At 43.6% G+C, this 16,780-nt stretch overlaps 1 protein-coding gene across 1 annotated transcript; it reads right to left on the bottom strand.

Moving 5' to 3' along the window:
* Window positions 1-719: 719 nt before the first annotated feature.
* LOC135505036 (ATP-dependent RNA helicase DHX8-like) lies at window positions 720-10,247 on the bottom strand. The gene is made up of 22 exons (XM_064924056.1): window positions 10,075-10,247; window positions 9,615-9,700; window positions 8,145-8,217; window positions 7,382-7,473; window positions 7,154-7,257; window positions 6,686-7,048; window positions 6,411-6,555; window positions 6,011-6,214; window positions 5,823-5,910; window positions 5,626-5,723; window positions 4,963-5,110; window positions 4,163-4,344; window positions 3,856-4,050; window positions 3,549-3,734; window positions 3,243-3,453; window positions 2,757-3,079; window positions 2,449-2,604; window positions 2,197-2,334; window positions 1,962-2,090; window positions 1,560-1,756; window positions 1,272-1,451; window positions 720-1,155 (listed from the first exon to the last, which is right to left on the bottom strand). The coding sequence occupies exons 1-22, from the start codon at window positions 10,223-10,225 to the stop codon at window positions 936-938; spliced, it is 3,669 nt and encodes a 1,222-aa protein (XP_064780128.1). The 5' UTR covers window positions 10,226-10,247; the 3' UTR covers window positions 720-935.
* Between the last annotated feature and the right edge of the window lie 6,533 nt (window positions 10,248-16,780).

The raw sequence follows: 16,780 nt of genomic DNA, 5'->3' as shown, positions 1-16,780 counted from the left end.
ATATGTAAAATACCTATCCAGGCGTTCTAAGATCGGGCATGTGTCAGCAACACCTGGGCAGAGGAACGCTCCCATTGACAACAAGCACATTACATAATAAACTGAACTCCGTTCACACTTCTGGGTTCTGTGTGTAATACTTCAATTGTGTCACCAGGTGGGGCTAAAATCATTGTCAATATGACCAATTTAACCTACACCAGTGTGCCTGCCAATTACATTTTCTAAATTAAACATTGACAACAAAGAGAGCAATACAATATTTAATGAGGGCAGAAAGAGTAACGAGTACATTAGCACAGTGAAACAATCACTCAAAGCTAAATAAAGACAATGTCCGAGTACATAGTTCCATCTATTTCCCTTCGTTTTATAAAAGATAGCCTACTATAAAAGATAAACTCTGTTTTAGGAGAACAGTGCTCAGAGACAAACACATTCACCCACTTTTCAAATTCCTACCCAGCAACCTTCCTACTCAATTGGTCATTTTCTGAAGTTTTCACCACAGGTCAGATGTGACATTCAAATAAAACAGCTTCGTTGTCCTTGATGCTCAGATAGAAGATTGATTCTCCTCATGGGGATGAGACATTGACTCATATTACCCAAATAAGCCTGTAAGGACAGGGGAAGCAATGACCTGGCCCCTTAACCGTCTCACTTTGCTAGTCGTCTTCTATACAGATCAAGAGAGAATTAGGCCTATCAATACCTCAGTTCAAAATGAGTGGTTGAATAAAATCAGCTGAGCAGACACAAAACACATAATTTACACGTCCAAAACAAGTAGACAATGCCCCAGCTTGACCAATAAGTAAGAGTTAGTGAGACCTGTTGGCACAGGCACAATGTCTCTCCACAGTATTTCTCTACCAACTGATACAGGGACTGTGTCCATCGCTTCCTTTGTGTGGAGATACAGGATAGACATTCTAGCGCCGACGGAAGGCGCGGGAGATTCTCCATGCGTTGGGCTCTTCGTAGCGGTTGTAGAGGGGCTCGAGGCGCTGCTGCTTCTTCTGTTTGCTGAGGCGTGTTGGGTCGGACACTTTGAAGAAGGCCGGCGAGAACTCCACCAGCCAGCGTGGGTCAATGGTGGTCACTTCCCTCATGTACTCTTTCGTGGTCAGCACCAGCTCGTGGTACACCACCCTATGGGGCAAGAGGATAAGGATGTCCAAGATGTCTCAGTAACAGTTGACATTCAATGTAAAACTAGTGACTAATCCTTTAGTCCCCATGGTTATCAGAAAAGAGTGTTGACTCACCACTCAGGCTGGCGGTTGAACAGGGCACTGGAGGGGTGGATGTACACCACCTGCTGGTCAATGAGGGTACGGTAGCCTTCCTGGGGATCCTTTTTGGCTGCATTCCGGAAGAAACCACTGCAGATGGCCTTCTGTACACGCACTGTGGCCTTTCCACAAGTCACCACGTCCAGTTTATGTCTGAAAACAGATCAAAAAGTGTTCTGGGTTTGTGTGAGAAGATGTCCTGTGAGATGTCTTTGTCAGACGTACAATTCACTCCATTGTCGAATGGATAGAGGGTACTACCTGTCCATGATGCCCAACATCTGTTTGCGGATGTCCTGGGCTCTGCGCAAGGAGCGGGCCTGGATGAAGTTCTCGTAGCACCAAGGGTTGGAGAACTTGTTGTTCTTCCAGGAGTTATACACAGCCAGCAGGGTAAGGTGGTCTCCTTCGGCCTGGTGGAACTTGGCCTTCTTCTGGTCAGCCAGGGCCTGCTTGTCCTGAGACACAGAGAATAAAAAAGGACTGTTAGTCACCAAATGGTAAACAACGGCACACCGTAGAACTGCCTCAGTGAGTTCTCCACCCATAATGGTAAACCTCAACAGTAACCAGTGCTGCAAAGAAAAACAACATCTAATCAGGATTCCCAGAGGCGCGATATAACCATATTTCAGTGTTTACGAGTCCCGTGATTTGCTGTACCTTGGGCCTGTAGAAGACGTTCTGCACAGACAGCATGGAGACGATGGTGAGCATCTCTTCACTGCAGCCCAGGTGGACGGACATGATCAGCATCTTACACAGCATGGGCTCCAGAGGGAACTCTGCCATCTGACAGAGCGAGATGGGAAGGATTCATTAGTTGGTCGTGATTCCTCACTGTCACATTTCTTAACAATCGTCTCCTTTTTTTTTGGGGCTCTAAACTCAATCTTACCCTGCGTCCAAGGCGAGTGAGCAACCCTTCATCGTCCAGAGACCCCAGAGTGTAGAGCTGCTCCATGGCCGTGATCAGCGTCTCCATGGGTGGCGCGTCCATGAAGTCAAACGACAGCAGGTCATTGATGCCCATAGCCTGAAGAAAGTAAGGAGAGAGGGAGGTGAGCGGGTGACACAGGATGAGTAGGTCTGCACAGACAAGTACATATAATCACAGTGATGATTGCCACTTTTGTTACTGTGTGCATACCTTGAGAGACAGCACCGTGCTGGCCAAGTTAGTTCTCTGGATCTCAGGCACGTTGGTGGTGAGCATCTCGTCTCTGTAGGCTCTCTCTGTGTACAGCCTGTAGGTCTTCCCTGGACCAGTTCTTCCAGCTCTTCCAGCCCGCTGCTTGGCTTGGGCCTAACAGAGAAGATACATTGAACAGAGAGGTTACATTGAAGCCCTTAGTATACTAAATCCTAATTGCAAAGTACGCAAAGGGATTTAGACAGGCAGAGGGGTTACAATGTGGGAAACATTTAGAATATGAATTGAGTAATTAACCAGCCTACCTGTGAGATGGGGGTCACCACCAGCTGGTCAATACCAGTCTTGGAGTTGTACACCTTTTGCTTCACAAAGCCTGGGTCCACCACATAGTAGATACCGTCGATGGTCAGAGACGTCTCAGCAATGTTAGTGGCAATGACAACCTTCCTGCTGCCGGGGGGAGCAGGGTCAAAGATACGGGTCTGCATCTCGCTGGGCAGGGCGGAGTAGACCGGTAGGATGATGAGTTCAGGCACTTCAGGTCCCAGTGACTTCATCCGTTCATACAAGATCTCACAAGCGGTGTCGATCTCCTCCTGGCCCGTCAGAAACACCAGGACATCACCTGCAAAGAAGGAGCGAGAGAGGACAAAGTGAAGGTTGATATCCGTCGACAGTCAAGGTTGAATCTCAACCTGACATTTTAGAGCAATGGATTTTCATTTAGGTCAACGACTTTGAATTACAGTTTGACTATAGACTAGATATAAAAAACGTTAAAAACATACCTGGGGGCTCAGTCAGGTGGATCTGCATGACGGTGATGAGACTGGCATCCAGGTAGTCCGTCTCCGGCTCTTTGGTGTAGAGCACCTCCACTGGGTAGGTACGCCCTGGGATGGTGAAGATGGGCGCTTCGTAGAAGTACTGAGAGAACTTGACGGCATCAAGTGTGGCCGAAGTCACAATGAGTTTCATGTCCGTGCGTTTCTGCACCGTCTGAAAGAGGGAGAGGAGAAGGGTGTTTGTGTCTCCTTGACATTGTAGAGATGTTTAGAGCCTCAAGTCAAGGTGAAAACGAGGCCCTGGTATACCTTCTTGAGCAGACCGAAGAGTACGTCGGTATGGATGGTCCTCTCGTGGGCCTCATCCAACATGATAATGGCGTACTGGCCAAGGTCCGGATCTATCAGACACTCTCTCAGCAACATACCATCCGTCATGTACTTAATCACTGTCTCAGGGCTGGTGCAGTCCTCAAAACGAATGGTGTATCCAACCTGGAGTGGATGAACGAAGATAGAAATCACTAAATTCAGCATTGTTCTGCGATCAGATGTGTTAGACATCGCCTCATGGTCACGTGTGTTAAGATATATGCAGTGTGGAGCGATCACTCACCTCCTGGCCCAGACAGCAACCGTACTCTTCAGAGACTCTCTTGGCCACGGACATGGCTGCCACACGACGGGGCTGAGTGCAGCCGATCTTCCCCCGAGTGGTGTAGCCTGCCTCGGCCAGGTACTGGGTGATCTGGGTGGTTTTCCCAGAGCCAGTCTCTCCAATAACAATCAGGATCTGGTTATCGTGGACAGCCTGTAATAGTGGAGTACAGCTGTGAGCAAAATCAGATGGCAGGAAATGATTAAAAACGGTTGATGTTGTAAAAATAACCAGCAAGGTAACAGATGCTAACTGTTGCACAAACCTGTATGAGCTGCTCTTTCAGCTTGTAGATGGGCAGGCTCTCTCTCTGCTCCAGGATGGACATCGCTGTCTTTTTGCCATAAGAGGCCTTGTTGCCCCCAAAGGCATGTTTCTTCCACTCCGGGATGTCAGTTGGCATCATGCCGATGCCTCTCATGTTGGCTGCAATCTGTCTCCCATCAACTGTGTAAGAGGTTGTGTGTTTAATAGATATTTAAAGTAACTATCCAGTGAAAATTGTACTTTTAAAAGTTAATATTCTGTTAACTCATAACAACATTTATGTGGGTAACTCCTCCTACACAAAACTCCCACATCAAACAGACCGCTTCAAAATTGCTTGCCATTTCATTAAAGAGTATATCTTACTCCTTAGGAGGATGAGCTGGCCAATCAGCGGTCTACTCAACTGAATATTTCTAATGACCGGTATACACCCACACCATTCCAACACAGGAAAGCTGATTTTTAACATACGTAATAAAAACTGAGAAGGAAAACTATTTCACTCATATTGTAAGTAATTCCAGGTCATATTTCATTCACTTTAACATCCATCCCTTCAGATGACCAGTCTAGGGCCCTGGCAGGTACCCTCCACCCTGGGTCATTTAGGACACAGCACACTACAGCAGGCCACTCTATCCGGCCTGTTAGGATGCTAAAGGAAAGCAGATAACCATCTCCAGCCCTGCTAACCCTGAGGGCTACTGCTGCTACACTGGAGGAAGCCTGACGTAGGCGGTCGTGGCTCAGACCGGGCTGGGTTTTGGATTACTGTATGCTTCCACACTGACTTACCGTCAGGCAGGGGGTCTACCCAGTGTTTGTTCAGGCCCATGGGGATGGAGTCCATCTCAGCCTCTCGCTGACACTGCTTCACTTCCCTCCTCTCCTTAGCCAAAGCACTCTGCATCATGGCTGCCTGGGACAGCGAGCCGTCTGGATTCTGACAAAGGGAAACAGAGAGATTTAGTTGTTCACACTACTAAACAGGATGAAAACAGTAACTAAAATGTACGGTGAAAGTAGGGTGGGGAAAAGGGTAAAACATGTTCAAATCATCCTGATTGCGAAGCTCAACAACATCAGTTATAGATTTGAACATGATGCGTGAAAAATGCTAATATCGCTACCGTGACCTGAATGGGATTTGTGCCTGAAATGCTAAAATGTTAGCATTTGGAAACAGTGCCAGGGAAACTAAACAAAAGTATGGATTGCTGTCATCCTTTGTCAATAGACTGCTTACAGGGCAAGCAAACCAATGTGTAGTTTTGTAATTTGTGTGAACTATCCCTTTAAGTACCTTACTGTGACCGTTTTCAATTAAAATGAGCTACTTAGCAAAGAGCAATTTCTCAATAAATAATTTTGATTGGTTCACACTACTAAAAAAAGGATGAAAACAGTCAAACAAAATTGCCTTGAAAGTAGGATGGTCAAGGCCACACGGGAACATACCTTGACAATCTTGACAGGGCTCATGTCCATACTCTGTTTAGTATGTCCTCTCAGGAACGGAGGCTCCTCCTCCACCAGCTCAATCTCCAGGTCCTCGTCTGAAAGAAAGACACAAAGCTATTCAGAACCCAACGCACTGATGTGAATCTCAGCCGACACCCGTTTTATATACACAATAACAAAAGACATGTTTTTACCTTCTTCGTCATCTACTTTGGGGAGGATACCGGTCTCCTCATCAAAGTCAGGGAACTCCTCTTTAGAAAGAACATTAGCAGCAATCATCTGAGGGCAGATAATTTAAAAAAAAAAAGAGCATGATTAGATCAAAATTACATTAAAACAACAGCCACGATGTCTTGATAAGCTACGCGTGCACACATACCTGTTTGATCTCCCACTTCTCGGGGTCAGATATCTTGGTCAGCCTCTTGCGCTCCAGTGTGTCGTCTTCCAACTCAGGGGCGTGGCCCAAGTTGAGGTTGGTTGGGCGGTCGGGGTTCCTCATGATTTTCTCCTCCTCACCATCAGGGCCCTGGTTCCTCCTCCGGTTGGGGTTCAGGTCCTCCCCTGTTTCCTGGTCTACATCCTGGAAACCAAGAGGGGAACAAGTGTTTCAATAATTCAGAAATGTCTTTCATAGTTCTTTCCAAAAGTTTCAAAATCCTTTTTTTTTTTTTGCCAACATGATTATCAGAGCTTGTTGAGAGATGAAATGAAACCACATTTGCTCCATATAGTATAACACACCCAAAGGACCGTAGGCCTTGACATTCCCGCCTCACCTTCATACTGAGACTGGTCTTGGAGCCAGTGAAGGACAGCACCTTGATCTTGACCCTTTGACCTTTCTGGACCACATCAGCCACATTGGCAACGCGTCCCTCTCTGCGCAGCTCGGAGATGTGGACTAAGCCCTCCCAGCGTTTCCTACAATGCGAAACAAATAGGGATTTCAACACTGGCCACTCAAAAGCAAACCAAGTTCAAACACAAACTAGATCCATTACTATTGAACTAATGACCTTCGACATAGCATTAACCCAACTGATTTACTGACCTCAGCCCTTCCAGTTGCACGAAGCAGCCAAACTGCATGATGCTGGTGATTTTGCCATTGAAGATGTCCCCTACTGTAGGCTCCTCTGGTGGTGGACGGTCCACGTGTTTGTCCTTCCACCGGTCAGAGCCTTCCTTTGTGTCCCTGTCTCGGTCTCTGTGGGGGCTGGGGGTACGACTGCGCTCACTCCAGCGAGACGCACGTTTCTTACCACGGTCGCGGTCCCGCTCACGGTCTCTCTCTCTCTGACGGTCCCGGTCCCTAGAGCGAGACCTCGAGCGTGAGCGGGACCGAGAACGGTGACGCCGCCTCCTGTCCCGGTCTCGGCTCCGACTTCTGCTGTGCCTCCTCTTTTTGTCCGACCTGAGAAATACAAAACAGGTCACATAAGAGCTTCAACCGATGTAACAACTGAGAAAAACGTTGCACTTGAAACCAATAAGAATTTTACTGGTGAAAGCCCTTTACCTGCTCTTGCTCTTTGAGTCTGATCTGCTCACACTGGGCATGAACATCTCCAACTCCTTCATGGCAGCGTCGGCGATCTTCACATCGTCTTCATCCAATATGGCCTTGGGGGAGGGGGTCCGAAACGGTAGGCCAAATGTCAGCAGGTCAAAGTCAACCACAAAGTATAGCCCTATAATATACATTTCACCTGCGAATTAACCAGGTTATAACAACAGCAAAACGTACCTTGGGAGCAGGATCGTCTGGCCTGCATAATGCAGGAAACAATTCCTTCAGCTTGTCCTTGTCACTCTTCTGCTTGACCACAGGTTCAAAGGCTAAAGTCACAGAGTAAAGGGTCAGCAACTCAGCATATCATCAAGCCCACAACATTGTAACAATAGCACATGCACTGAGTGTACAACACATTAAGGACACCTGCCCTTTCCATGACAGACTGACCAGGTGAAAGCTAGGATCCTTTTTGATGTCACTTGTTAATCCACTTCAGTCAGTGTAGATGAAGGGGAGGAGACGGGTTAAAGAAGGATTTTTAAGTCATGAGACAATTGAGACATGGATTGTGTATGTGTGCAGTTCAGAGGGTGAATGGGCAAAGACAAAATATTCAAGTGTATTTGAACAGGGTTTGGTAGTAGGTGTGAGATGTACCGGTTTGTGTCAACTGCAACACTGCTGGGTTTTTCACAAACGGTTTCCCGTGTGTATTAAGAATGGTCCATCACCCAAAGGTCATCCAGCCACCTTGACAACTCTTTGAAGAATTGGAGTCAACATGGGCCAGCATCCCTGTGGAATGCTTGACACCTTGAAGACTCCACACCCTGACTAATTGAGGCTGTTCTGAGGGTGAGGTGTAACTCAATATTAGGAAGGTGCTCTTAATGTATTGTACACCGAGTCCACATAGCCCATACCTTCAAAAATGTGCGCTAAGTGAAAAGCACACATCACATCAGAGGATACAGGTGGAATACAGCTCACATACCTTTGCTTGTAGATGCCTTTGGTGGAGGCCGCATCGTTTGAATAAGTCTGAGCAAATTGCCGACGAGTGAATCCTGAAAGATGGAAAATAAATGTTACGTCTACATATCAGTTCCATAAACATCCATCTAGATCAGGGGTCTCCAACAGGTCGATCGATCGCGAACAACCAGTAGCCCACAGCCCAACTATGAGTAGCTCGCCAAACAATTCCGAAAGTAGAAGCAATTTCACGTGTTCCACCGCACAACTGTCATAAACAAATCTCACAAGTATCAGACCCCGTAAGCTCCCAGCTACTATCTAATCAACGTTGACATTATCCCAACCCTGGTTAGCCACTACTGGCTTAAAAAGCCAAATCTAACACAATATCTACCAATTAATATCCAGCCATATTGCCCGCGTCTGTCTGTGTGGTGCATGTGTTTGTGTGTAGCCAGTTGATGTGGGTTGACAGAAATACTTTCACCAAAGTCTTGTCAATTAACTGTTAACTGCAAAGTCGGCTTACCTGGCAGATGTATACTACTACTGTCCTTGTTTTTGAAAGAAAAGCACATTCTGTCCATTAAAATAACATCAAATTGTTCAGAAATACAGTGTAGACATTGTTAAAGTTGTAAATGACTATTGTGGCTGGATATTTTTTATGGAATATCTACATAGGCGTACAGAGGCCCATTATCGCAACCATCACCCCTGTGTTCCAATGGCAAAATGGTTTTCTAATGATCAATTAGCCTGACAACGTGCCATTGGAACACAGGAGTGATGTTTGCTGATAATGGGCCGCTGTACGCCTATTTAGATTATTCCATTAAAAACCAGCTGTTTCCAGCTACAATAGTCATTTATAACATTAACAATGTCTACACTGAATTTCTGATCAATTTGATGTTATTTCAAATGGACACCATTTTTTTTTTGCTTTTCTTTCAAAAACAAGGACATTTCTAAGGGATCCCAAACTTTTGAACGGTAGTGTATATAATTTGTATGGCAGAAGTATATCATGAGTAAGCATATTGTTTTATATCGATTTCTTGTTATTTGCAAACTTTGCCATGAAATGAGCAGCAGCTGTACAGAACCATCACTAGACCGGCACAGCCAGCACATTCCTTACTTGCTAGATGCACAATTAAAGGGCCAGATGCTCAATTAAAGGGCTAGATGCGCAATTAAAGGGCCAGATGCTCAATTAAAGTGGAATTACACACAATAATCAGACCTAAAACAATATTTAAGCATTGACATGGACTCAGAACATTCCAGTTTCTTGATTCTCAATTGTACTTTTCAGATTTAAAAAAATAAAATCACAGATTTTATAGAACCCCTCCTTAGAGTTGTTTATGAATCATTAATTTACCAGGTATATTGACAGACAACAGTGCACTACTTTCTCCTTTACACTAAGGATCAGGGGAGAGAAGAATGTGTCGATTTGAAAGCTGGAGAAACTTACTGTGAATTCTGCTCCATTTTTCAGCAGAAGTGATTTGAAGCCATCAAATGTTGGTTGCTTTTCAGCAAGGCTGATGACAAACTCAGCTGTAAAACAGCAAAGAAAATAACCACATTAGCCAAGTAACGTTAACTAGTCCTAAACATTTCGAGTGCAGCTTTGATTTGCTCGCTAAGATGGCTACTATAGCATGTCAGCTAGGGGCAGCGAGAAAGTTCGCATCGTTGTTAGTAACGTTATTAGCTGACTAAACTCAACTCCACGGTTTACTAGTTAGTTACCTAACTTTGCTACGCTGGTGAGAATCATTAGCTAGTTTAATAGCTAGCTGGTTTACCCGGGAAGATAACAACCTAACTGGACAGATGATCTCGAGTTGCTGCTAGCAAACGCGTCGCTAGCTGTTAGCCATTGTATTGCCAACTAACAAATATTATATTGAAAGTTCAGTTTTACATACCTAGATCTTTATCACTTATCCCCAAATGGTTGTCGAGTTCTGTACACACTTTGGATACCAACGAGAGGTATTCCAGTTGTTCTAGCTCGTTATCGCCGATGTGTGACATTATCCAAGAGACTGTTTTGTATTCAGAAGAAAACAGCAGCATTCATTTTTTTGGTAAGTGTCTCGTCAGCAACACCCAAAAAGTACTTCCGGGTCACTGAAGTTTGTAAATGTGTCAAATAAGAGTCCCCACGTAATAGTATAGCAGTGTCAATAACCTGTATTTATTCATGAAATCTGAAAAATACTTCTCTGAACATGAACAATTATTCATATTTGCTCATTTTTAAGTGACATTTGATTTAATGTGTTTTAAAACATGTCCCAGGGTTAAATAAATGCCTCCAATGCAAATTACTGTGCATGAAATATAATAATATATTATATTCCCTACGAAACTTTTACATAGCCACCTAGAATATTTTTTTTGCTCTATTAGGCTAAATGTATTCCATGATTTGGTGGAATAAAAGCCAGCAACACTCCATTCAGTGCCCCATGAAATGACACCATATATGGATTCTACTGACCCTACTGAGTATTCTACAATACTTTTACTGCGGCACCTATAATCGTTTTTTCAAATTATTATAAGCCCATGTGTAATGCATATACAATGATTTGCATTGTACCACATTGTCCAGGCACCCCACTGTAAGCTGTTTGTTCAAACTCTTGTATTCTAGGGACTTTAGAGAGTAGACTGGACCCTGGTTTTATGGACAAAAAATATATTGTTTTTCCTGTACAGTGCAAGTTGTTTGTGCTATACAACCAAAATACAATTCTCTTTAGTTTACATTTTCCCCCCATGTAGTTATAATTTCTTTAACATAATTTTAACATTATGCTCTGCAAAGCTGCAAAAAAATATTGATATTGTATCACATGTATAGCGTTTTACCGTGGACTTTTATTTTGAAGTCAACATCCGATCACCAGTCTTAGTGTGGATAGCTGGTGCTGCTGCCATGCCGCTATTACTTTTGTTGATGAAGGAGTATGACACCATTTCCGATTCTGCCGGAAATTACTATGTGTGGTGTAGTTCTTCAATTTTGTCGCCTGGTGGTGCTAAAACCATTCCCATCTGGACGCTCGTGGAGCATTTAAGCCCTGAACAGCGCCTGACAGGTGACATTGTCTCCAAGGCTGCGTGCCGCCTTCAAGACCAGAACCAAACGAATGAAGGAACGACGAGCCATGTTCAAACATATCCAGAAAGCTGAAGCATAGAGTAAAACATGTAATATAGCTAGCATCTTTCAAAATTAAGTCAACTTTATACTGATATTACACGGACTGTTTGTTAGCTAGAAGCTCACTTGGCTAGCTAGTCTTGTGAGCTAGCAGTTAGCTAGGTAGTCGTGTTAGTTAGCCACTGTAGTTAGTTTTTTGCTGGTTGTGAGCTTGCATAACTGATATGTGTATAATTATAATGGGCACTTCCTGTTTTATGGGTAATATTTACATGTACAGAACTCCATTCCTGGCAGGCTGATTAGATTAGCTTTCAGCCTCAGAGTTTGAGCAGGCTCAATAGCAGCTTTAGAGGCTGATAAGTCACAATGCTGCCTTGTAGGCTGTTTCATGGGAAAAGCTCCTTGCAGGCATATTAGCCGTTAAAAGTGCCTTATAGGCTGATGCCTATGATCCAGTGGGTAAGCTCTATTCCTGCCAGGCTGATCAGATGCAATAGCAGCCTCAGTGACTTATACATTAGGATGCTGCCTTTTTGGCTGTTTCATGAGCGCATTTTTTTCTGAATGGGGTCAACACTGCTACCTGACCTTAATTGTAGTCATTCTTCAAATCGGTGATTGGATGTACTACTTCAAAATGTAATTTGTCACATACACATGGTTAGCAGATGTTATTGCGAGTGTAACGAAATGCATGTGCTTCTAGTTCCAACAGTGCAGCAACATCAAGTAATCTAACAATTCCACAACAACTACCTAATACACACAATTCTAAGTAAAGGGATGGAATAAGATCTGCACTAAACAATGAATCAAGATGTTTATCTGTAATAACAAAATAACATCACAACGAAGTTGACTACAAATACAAAGTTGCCAATGTCTTTTCAATTGTTAAGCAAGTGAAGAACAAATTAATGCTTAAAATGGAAACAGAGATAACTGCATTAAAATATAAATAGTCTACAGTATAGGCCACACATACAGTAGGCCTATATAATTAAATATTATTGAACTCAATTTCACGTTCATTCAATTGAGTTCTATTTTGATAATTGTAGGCTACTGTCTGTTTTTTTTTTGCCTCAATACATTTCATCATGTGTCACAACAAGTGTACAATGGTGTGCCAAATCTTGATTTAGTGCATTGTTATAGGGTAAGCATTAGAATTAGCCGCCTCAGTATTTGTTTCTAGGAGCGGATCTGTCATCAGCATTGTGGAATAATTCTAATGTTAAGGTCAGATTTGTATGGAGAAAGCTGATCTGAGAACAGCGTTGCCTTTCTTTCGATCCTATCAGTATTGACACATGCCTCAACGACGCACTTAGCAAACTTTCTCTCTGCGTGGTGTTTTGGGAAACGTATGTATTTCATTGGCTGTTGTAGGAAAGATGCATCATTAAAACACTCTTAAGCCTAAGTGCCATTGCTATCGGGAAACCGGGCCTTGAGCAGTTTATTTTTAAGTGAACATTCCTGGCAAGTGAACATTCCTGGCAACGGTTTTTGACGATTATTTTTTATTTAAACAAAATACAGACAAGACAACCCTAAAAAATCGTAACACCTCTCTTTCTAGAAGCATGAAATAAATCTGTACTATAATCCTACAGTGCATTCGAAATGTATTCAGACCCCATGACCTTTTCCACATTTTATTAGATTACAGCCTTATTCTAAAGTGGATTAAATGTAAAAAATCTACACACAATACCCCATAATGACGAAGTGAAAACAGGTTTTTTTAAATAGAGAAATACCTTATTTACATAAGTATTCAGACCCTTTGCTATGAGACTCGAAATTGAGCTCAGGTGCATCCTGTTTCCATTGATCATCCTTGAGGTGTTTCAACAACTTGATTGGAGTCAACCTGTGGCAAATTCAATTGATTGGACATGATTTGGAAAGGCACACAACTGTCTATATAAGGTCCCACAGTTGACAGTTCATGTCAGAGCAAAAACCAAGCCATGAGATTGAAGGAATTGTCTGTAGAGCTACAGATCTGGGGAAGGGTACCAAAAAATGTCTGCAGCATTGAATGTCCCCAAGAACAGTGGCCTCCATCATTCTTAAATGGAAGAATTTTGGAACCACCAAGACTCTTCCTAGAGCTGGCCGCCCTGCCAAACAGCAATTGGGGGAGAAGGGCCTTGGTCAGTGAGGTGACCAAGAACCTGATAGTCACCCTGACAGCTACAGAGTTCCTCTGTGGAGATGAGAGAACCTTCCAGAAGGACAACCAACTCTACAGCACTCCACCAGTCAGGCCTTTATGGTAGATTGGATAGACTGAACCACTCAGTATAAGGCACATGACAGCCTGCTTGGAGTTTGCCAAAAGGCATCTAAAGGACTCTCAGACCATGAAACGAGATTCTCTGGTCTGATGAAACCACGATTGAACTCATTATCCTGAATGCCAAGCGTCACATCTGTAGGAAACCTGGCACCATCCCTACAGTGAAGCATGGTGGTGGCAGCATCATGCTGTGGGAATGTTTTTCAGCAGCAGGGATTGGGAGACTAATCAGGATTGAGGGAAAGATGAATGAAACAAAATACAGAGAGATCCTTGATGAAAACCTGTTCCAGAGCACTCAGGACCTCAGACTGGGGCAAAGGTTCACCTTCCAAGAGGACAACGACCCTAAGCACACAGCCAAGACAATGCAGGAGTGGCTTCGGGACAGGTCTCTGAATGTCCTTGAGTGGCCCAGCCAGAGCCTTGACGTGAACTCAATGGAACATCTCTGGAGAGACCTGAAAATAGCTGGGCAGCAATGCTCTCCATCCAACCTGACAGAGCTTGAGAGGATCTGATGAGAAGAATGGGATAAACTCCCCAACTACAGGGGTGCCAAGCTTGTAGCGCCATACCCAAGAAGACTCGAAGCTGTAATCGCTGCCAAAGGTGCTTCAACAAAGTATTGAGTAAAGGGTCTGAATAAACATGATATTTCAGTTTTTTTCCAAAATATATTTGCACACACTTCTGAAAACTTGTTTTTTCTTTGTCATTAGGGGTACTGTGTGTAGATTGAGGGGGGGAAATGATTTAATCCGTTTTAGAATAAGGCTGTAACGTAACAATGTGGAGAAAGTCAAGGGGTCTAAATACTTTCCGAATTCACCATGTCATTTTAAGACACAAAAACCTTTTGTGTTATACTTTTGTTATATTATATTAACAGTGAAATATAAAAAATAAGTGTCTTATGATTTTTAAAAAAGGTTGTGAAATGAATTCCAAACTAACCGAACATAGTTCACATCTTAATCATATCTAATAACTCGTTCTTCCCATTCACATTTAGAGACATCAGATTTCCTCATCAACATCCTCCCTTAATCAACAATTGACTAGACTCGACTGGTTCAAGTAAAATAAATGCTTTTAAGAAATGAAAACAAAATCTCCATATGCATGAGCTGTAGGTAGACTGGACTCCTGTAGGACTCCTTTAGAATTCTGGAACCCCAGGCTCAGGGCAGTAGAGGATCTCTAGCTTTGGGTATGGAAGGAAGAGAAATGGGACACACGGATCATATACAGCAAAACCTCAACAATACTATATTGTCTTCTTTTCAAGAAAGACACAATATGCAAGAGTTTACTATGCATGCAAATCTGTCCATTCTAATCTCAATAAAGGCCATATAGGCAACTAAGACAAGAGGTTGAGTAGAGACAAACACAACAGCATAGAACAGAGCAGTGAGACATACAATGAATGAGGAGAGAGAAGGGAAATTAGATACCATAATCTGCTAAGGGACAGATCAAAATTTACTGGGGGGAGGTGCCGGTCAAACTAAAGTTATCATTTAAAAAAATGCACCCCCCTCCCCAAAGTTACAAATATTTTCACATGACCCTCCCCTTGTACTGTAAAATCAATTAAAATAAATCCCCCCCCTCATATAATTAACTCTAAATAATGTTTACGACCACAAATAACAATAAATGTAGCGACTGTGTTTATAAATATGGATGTCGACTTTGCAACTTCAGCATGCTTTTGTGGCACAGTTGATGGGCCAGACGGATGATGCAAAACTGCTAATTTACTGCAATTCTACACATTTTGTCATAGGGGAACGAGCTCACCTTAAATGCAGAAGAATACTCTGATATCTCAGGTAAGCTTCATCAGTTGCACTGTCCTTTTAGAGATCAATAGACTGTCATGGAACTGAAAGTAGGAGTCTCATAATTTACTACCTAGCATATTTAAACAGTGCTTGTTTATAGCCATAGCAGTGTTGGATGACACAGGGAATCACCGCGCTATGGCAAAATGAGTAGAATTGCATGAATTATAAAATTGCAAAATCTTCTCTCCGGCCCATGACAAAATATGTAGGATTGCAGGAAATTTACTTTAGAAAGTCATTTAAAAATATATTTTCCGTCAAGAGGGGGGCCGCTATTACGAGGGGGGATACATTTGTGGGTGGCCCCCACACACATCAAAGTTGCCCATCCCATAGCTACATCACCATGGTTCAGAAGAGGGTGAGTAAAGAGAGAAACGTAAAGGGAGGTGGAGTGTGAGCAGTAGCTACATAGTGTGTGTAAAATAACACATGTGCAGAACGTGATCCGGATTCTAAGCTTTGAGAAAGAGGTTTCTGTAAGGGTGGGGCGGAGGGTGAAAACTCCATATTCGTAGCCAGGGCCTAGAGTTTACACCATAGAGTCAAATGAAAGAGGCCTCTAGTGGCCAGACAGCAGTATTATCATGGGCAGCGGGATTGAAGACTTCCACCATTTTAGTGTAGTCAACAGGGTGGGACTTCCAACTTCATTGGCTGAGGCCTCCTGGTGACTCTGTTGGAGTCCTGTCCAACTGGGTCATCAGGAGGGATCAGCCAATCATGAAGAAGAAAACTGACTACTTCAAAATGGAGATTGCCTCAATGGAGATTGCCTCAATGGCGCTGCCCATGCTGTCACAGACGCTATAATGGCACATATAGAAAGATCAGTCCTCTATCTATCTCTATGGTTTACACAATGTGTTGACCTACACACTCACATACACTTTGCTTTACACAGCAGTTCACACAGGGCCAGGGACCCGGTGAACTATGTGCGATTCATTGTAGAATTTGACAGTAGTTTTTTTTGTTGTTGCGGCATCTCATGTCCTGATAACAAGAAAGAGCCACAGAACATAGTCAATAGGAGAGACCTGCACTTTTTCTCTCGCTCTCCATCTTTCTCTCCCTCTCCCTGTTATGTAATAGATGGCCAGGAGAGGTTGTAGGCGTGATGTAACCTGACAGACGCGGCATCCTTCCTGCTCATCCCGGCATTACCCGCCCTTTTCCTCCCATTCCTCTCTCTGCACGTCCGCACTCACTGACCCAGTCCCAGGACCGCCTGCTTCCTCTCATCGTTCTGTCTGCTTACCCTCTCTCTCCCTGGGACATCGATGCAA

This window comes from Oncorhynchus masou, chromosome 18, assembly GCF_036934945.1.
Source record: "Oncorhynchus masou masou isolate Uvic2021 chromosome 18, UVic_Omas_1.1, whole genome shotgun sequence".
Lineage (NCBI taxonomy): Eukaryota > Metazoa > Chordata > Actinopteri > Salmoniformes > Salmonidae > Oncorhynchus > Oncorhynchus masou.
The sequence above is the reverse complement of the archived record's forward strand: the minus strand, read 5'-3'. Positions and strand labels throughout refer to the sequence as shown.